At 49.7% G+C, this 6,556-nt stretch overlaps 1 protein-coding gene across 2 annotated transcripts in view; it reads right to left on the reverse strand.

Moving 5' to 3' along the window:
- Positions 1–1,168: 1,168 nt before the first annotated feature.
- LOC307229314 (synaptogyrin-1-like) overlaps positions 1,169–6,556 on the reverse strand; it is a gene marked incomplete at both ends in the record, with an annotated part of 21,964 nt that continues 16,576 nt past the window's right edge. Inside the window, 2 exons of one of the 2 annotated variants that reach the window (XM_079999285.1) lie at positions 1,169–1,384; positions 5,447–5,592. In XM_079999285.1, coding sequence (XP_079855411.1) covers positions 1,169–1,384; positions 5,447–5,592 — 362 coding nt within the window. Of the gene's footprint in view, positions 1,385–3,250; positions 3,353–5,446; positions 5,593–6,556 lie in introns of those variants that run through there. The other variant, XM_079999286.1, reaches the window with a different exon arrangement.

A 6,556-nucleotide genomic window follows, 5' to 3' on the forward strand; every position in this document is an offset into this window, starting at 1 on the left:
AACTCCCTTTGCCGCACCGTCGCCCGGTGGCTCGCTCGCTCGCCTGCTGGCGGTGCGCGTTGCCCGCCTGGCAGTCAGCACCAAGGCGCGAGGGAAAGTGGATTCCACGGGCGCATGACACACACACGCCACCTCGCGCCCCGCCCGTGCACACGCGGCCGAAAAAGAAGAGCAGGGCCGACGTGGGCCTGTTCCCAGCACTTTAAAACGCTGGCCAAAAAAGGCCCCGGTTGGGTCGGTTGTCGCCGGGTATGGATTACGGCGTCGCCCGCGCCGATCCACCGTAGTTGCGGATGTGATGTTTTTTTTCCCATCACATTCAAAGTGATGTAAGACTCGCTAACTGTTAGTTCAGAGCGAACAGTTCTTTCAAGCGACTCGGGAGTCAGGAGTCACTCCGACAAGAGAGTCGTTCCGAGTTCAATAGAGCTGCAACAAACGATTCATCGATCTGTTCTTTTGTCCACAAAGTGTCAAGGGAAATGCCGAGAAAATGCCGATCGCCGTCTCCCGAAGCCCAAGGTCACGACAAATGTCACAACAAATGTCTTGTTTTGTCCACAACGCAAAGACATTCCGTTTGCCGTCATACATGAAGAAAAAATAGACTCAAAACAATTAATCGATCATCAAAATAGTTGAATAGATTGATTTAATAGTCGGCAACTAACCGATTAATCGACTAACGGTCGCAGCTCTAGAGTTCGCGTCTCGACTCTTCATTTGCAAACGAGAAGCACAAACTGAAAACAAGAGCTGACAATGAAATGATTGTGGAGAAAATAATTAAAGGCGACTCATTTAAACGCAGCGTTCCCCCAAAATAAATACGTCGACCGAGGGAAATGACTCTAACGGGAGCTCCATCCCAAAGTCGGAGCCGAGGCCCACTCTTCCCACCGTCCGTCCGACTTCGTACCGACTGGGTCGCCGCAAAAGAGCCGGACCTTTCGTGACCAAAAAAACCAAACGTCTAAAAATGCAGCTGGTTCACCCCCCCGTGGCGGTGGTCAGAGGTGTCCCCCTCAACTAAAGCTCAAACTAAACGCCGGTGTTGGAATCCACCAGAGCAACCTGGCGACGCAGCACTCCCCTCCTAGCCACCCCCCTAACGCACGTGTCCCACCCGCCCCGACCGCCCCACCCTGCTTCGCCCCTTCCCCGTCCTTCAGTAGTCCTGGCGCTGGTAGCCGCCGGTGCCGTCGAAGGCCCCGTCGCCGTTGGCCGGCCCCTCGCCGCCGGGGCTCTCCAGGTCGTCCCCTCCGCTGAAGGAGGTGTAGGGGGCTCCGCCCGCATCCTGGCTGGGGTCCGTGTAGTCCTGGGAGAACAGGGCCGAGTCGGCCCCCAGCTTGTACCTCTGGAAGCCCAGGAAGGACTGCCCCGCCTGGCGGGGACGGACGGGGCCCAAGCGGACGGGTGTTCGGACGGGGAGGAGGGGCGAGCGGTGAAGAGAGAGGTGGGGGAGCGAGCGGAAGGGTTGGGGGCGTTCCATCGGGCGGTGTCGGAGGGTTGGGAGCAGAAGGATGAACGGGGAGAAAGGAGGAAGAGGAAGAGGACGAGGACGAGGACAAAGAAAAGCAGAGGTTGATTAGTGGCCTGGAAAGCACAGGGAGGCTTGGCAAACGGCCGGAGGAGACCGGTGCTTGTTAGTGCTTGAAAATTAAAACAAAAACACCAACACCGCTCATTTCCAAGCACAGGGAGAGAAGCAGGGAGAGAGATTGAGAGAGAGACATGGAGAGAGAGAGAGAGAGAGAGAGAGAGAGAGAGAGAGAGAGAGAGAGAGAGAGAGAGAGAGAGAGAGAGAGAGAGAGAGAGAGAGAGAGAGAGAGAGAGAGAGGGGTTAAGAGAGAGAGGGAGAGAACCAAGACACAGCAAGGGGTTGGAAAGAGCGTCACACAGGTGTTGGAACGCTAAGAGTCAACCAGCGCGACGAGGCTGAGAGGAGCAACAGCAGTTTCCCCCCAAAATGACTTCTTTACCATTCGGGGATGAGGATGTTTGCAAAACCATCGACCACGACAGGAGCTCAATGTCTCTCAAGCCTCAAGGTGAACATCCACGAATCTACGATCCCACTGCACTGTATGTATCGTTTTCCGACTTTGTGCTTTGATGGAAGGTCCGTGTTGTCCGTATACACATTATGGCATTTTGAAATTGTGATTAAATAGTCAATGAAATACGTCGTTATTTTTTTTTAAATCACCTTGACAATGGTTTTGACAAGTCACAGTCGTGGCTCCGGTGGTACGGACGTCTTCGCGGCCAAAGACTGAGCCGGGAAATTTCAAAACTACTGGAGAAGTCGTAAAAATATATATAAACATCGGACGCCCCATGAAACAATTTGGCGGTTTGAGGGAGCGATGGAGGTGAAGAGACGGTTACGTCTGGGTATTAGATGAGAGTGCTGTGTGTCTCAGCCGCTGCGTGTGCTGTGAATATATTTCAAATTCCACTTTAAATAAATAGATACTGGAAATTTGCTCTTGTGCCACAAGATCAAAATTGCGAGGCCGCAGTAATTCATGAGTTCCAGCCGGAGATGCAGCTCTGTGTGGATCAAAACAAAAAGCAAGTTTCATACTAGAAGTGAAAACTACTGGCGGGCAATAATAATTATACGCACAGTTATAGTGTATTAGCTTTAAAAATTTTAAATGTAATACATTTTATTTTATTTTAAAAAGTGTCCCAACGGCAGAATGGGCAACAGCCTTGTGACGGGTTTCATGCAGAACACAGAACGGAATCCAGTGAGTGAGCAATGAGAAGACAAACGGGAGAGATGCAGAGATGGTTTCATAGGATTTATGGAGTTTTTTATAGAGCCGGTTCACGAAATAAATGCAAAAACAAAACAAAACAAAACAAAAAAAAAAAACCAGCAACGCTCCGAGGACAGCGCACCACCCCAGGAAAAAAAATAAAAAATAAAAAAATCATTAAACCGGATAAAAAACCAAAAGAGCCATTACAGTAGAAGTCACACGTTAAGATCGTCATAAAGAAGCTGATTTCCACCCGAGGGGCCCCTCAACAACATCCAGCGACTGGGTGCCACTCGGTGGGTGGAGGTAATGGGACCCAGGAAGGAGCCGGGGGGGGGGGGGGGGGGGGCTGGGCACGCAGAGAGAGAGAGACACAGAGAGAGAGAGAGAGAGAGAGAGAGAGAGAGAGAGAGAGACGGAGGCTTCTCGAACACACGGGGAGATCCGGCAAAATGGCTGAAATCGGGGAGAAGCCGTTAAATCAGGGGGAGGTGCGGCTGCGTGGGGAACAGCTTGTTGTACTCCTCTTCAAACGAAACGCTCTTTAATCTCTCCAGGGAAAACATAGTCTGAGCGCCCTGAAAGGAAAACAAAAAACAAAAACAAAACAAAGCCGAAACACACCACACACACCGCACACACACCACACACCACACACACCGCGCACACACACACACACACCGCGCACACCGCGCACACACACACACACACCGCGCACACACACACACACACACACACACACACACACACACCACACACACACACACACACACACACACACACCACACACACACACACATACACCACACACACACACACACACATACACCACACACACACACACACACACACACACACACACACACACACACACACACACACACACACACACACACACACACACACACACACACACACACACACACACACACAAACACACACACACACACACATACACCACAGAGAACACACAGAACACAGAACACATCGTGTTGTCATTTCAGATCATTTCTGTTTAAATCTGTTTCACGTCCGTTCCCTCTGTGCTGTGCTGCGTCGTCCCAGAGCAGCGCGGCACCGTAACCACTGTTTGTGTAGGAGAGTGAAATGCAACGCTCGCTCACAACTTTTAAAATGAAATGTTCATGGAGCTGAAAGGAAATGATGTGAAATAAGGTGTGAAGGCTGTTACCACAGCTGTGTCACAGCCGTCCACTTAAATGTTGAAATGACAAACTTCATAGATTCAAAGGTTACAATTCAGATTCAACAGGACTGAATGACTGTTAAGGACGGGCTTCATATTTGAAGAACCAAACTCATTCAGAGCTTCTAAGGACCCGTAGAGACTCCTTTACAACGTACGGCCTGGGTTCACGAAACAGAAACCCCAAGGCAGGAAGTGAGAGTTTGACCTTCGACCCTAAATGTAGGAAGAGCTGCAGTGAGCTCTGTGAAACGCAGGAAGGTAGTAGTATACTCTAGCTAGTAGTATACTGTAGGTAGTTGTATACTGTAGGTTGTACTATACTGTAGGTAGTACTATACTGTATGTAGTAGTATACTGTAGGTAGTACTATACTGTAAGTAGTAGTATACTATAGGTAGTACTATACTGTAGGTCGTAGTATAGGAAGGTAGGTAGTACTATACTGTAGGTAGGTAGTATACTGTAGGTAGTAGTATACTATAGGTAGTAGTATACTGTAGGTCATAGTATAGGAAGGTAGGTAATAGTATACTGTAGGCAGGTAGTAGTATCTGTAGGTAGTATTATACTGTATGTAGGTAATAGTATACTGTAGCTAGTAGTATACTATAAGTAGTAGTATACTGTAGGTCGTAGTATAGGAAGGTAGGTAGTACTATACTGTAGGTAGGTAGTAGTATACTGTAGGTAGGTAGTAGTATCTGTAGGTAGTAGTATACTGTAGGTACATAATAGTATACTATAGCTAGTAGTATACTATAGGTAGTAGTATACTGTAGGTAGTAGTACACTATAGGTAGTAGTATGCTGTAGGTAGCAGTATAGGTAGGTAGGTAGGTAGTGGTATACTGTAGGAAGGTAGTAGTATTACTGTAGGTAGTAGTATACTATAGGTAATAGTATGCTGTAGGTAGCAGTATAGGTAGGTAGGTCGTAGTATACTGTAGGTAGGTAGTAGTATACTGTAGGTAGTAGTATACTATAGGTAGTAGTATGCTGTAGGTAGCAGTATAGGTAGGTAGGTCGTAGTATACTGTAGGTAGGTAGTAGTATACTGTAGGTAGTAGTATACTATAGGTAGTAGTATGCTGTAGGTAGCAGTATAGGTAGGAAGGTTGTAGTATACTGTAGGTAGGTAGTAGTATACTGTAGGTAGTAGTATACTATAGCTAGTAGTATACTGTAGGTAGTAGTATACTATAGGTAGTAGTATGCTGTAGGTAGTAGTATGCTGTAGGTAGCAGTATGCTGTAGGTAGTAGTATGCTGTAGGTAGCAGTATGCTGTAGGTAGTAGTATGCTGTAGGTAGCAGTATGCTGTAGGTAGCAGTATGCTGTAGGTAGTAGTATGCTGTAGGTAGTAGTATGCTGTAGGTAGTAGTATGCTGTAGGTAGGTAGTAGCATACTGTAGGCAGGCAGGTAGTATACAGTAGTTATGTAGGAGTATGGGGAGAGCACTTACCCATGTGAAGATGGAGAAGAAGGCGAAGGTGATGGCGGCCCGGGCGGCGTCCGCTCCCTCCCTCAGCGGGTTGTCCTCCTGCTTGGCCACCTGCCACTGGTTGGTCAGGAAGCAGAAGCCCACGAACCACATGAAGGACCAGAAGGCTGCGCGGGAAACAGCCACCAGGGAAGCTCAGTCACCGCGGGCCACCGTCGACCGTCCGGTGCCGGCGGGTCGCCCCGTCGCTCAGCCAGAGCGTATTTCGGTTCACGCCGAAACACCGATTCCGACGAGGCGTCGCGCGGCGGAGCCGACTCGGCGACCGTTTGTCAAGGGGTTTGTATCGGCTCTGTTGTACTTTCGATTCGTTTCGGCGACGAGAATGAACCGACTGCAGAAGATAATACACAACACGCGGCGTCATCGCAGTACTCTGAAGCACTGGGATCCGCTAGTACACAAGAGGGAGCAAGTACTCCATGGGTGTAAAACATCAAAATACATCCATGGTGGGAGAGAGAGGGAGAGGGAGGGAGAGAGAGAGAGTGAAAGGAGAGAGAGGGGGCAGAAAGAGAGAGGGGAGAGAGAGGGAGAGGGAGAGAGAGAGAGGGGAGAGAGATAGCAAGAGAGGGGAGAGAGAGAGAGAGGGGAGGGAGAGAGAGGAGAGAGAGAGAGGGAGAGAGACGGGGAGAGGGGAGAGAGAGAGAGAGGGAGAGGGGAGAGAGAGAGAGAGAGGGGAGAGAGAGAGAGAGGGAGAGGGGAGAGAGAGAGAGAGAGGGGAGAGAGAGAGAGGGAGAGAGAGGGAGAGGGGAGAGAGAGAGAGCGAGAGAGGGGAGAGAGAGAGAGAGAGAGGGGAGAGAGAGAGAGCGAGAGAGGGGAGAGAGAGAGAGAGAGGGGAGAGAGAGAGAGGGAGAGAGAGGGAGAGGGGAGAGAGAGAGGGGAGAAAGAGAGGGGGGAGAGAGAGAGCCACACGTCTGTCCTCCTCATCATCCCGTTTGGGAGGAGGGAGGCAGCAGACGTTCGTCAGGAGCGTAATTCACTTTTTTTTTTTATCTTAAAAGCCGTCGTTCAGCAGAACATCTCATGTTACAGCTCAGGAAACACCAAGCGATGGAGAGAGAGGGAGAG

This window comes from Zeus faber (assembly GCF_960531495.2).
Source record: "Zeus faber genome assembly, chromosome: 4".
In the NCBI taxonomy this organism is placed as follows: domain Eukaryota; kingdom Metazoa; phylum Chordata; class Actinopteri; order Zeiformes; family Zeidae; genus Zeus; species Zeus faber.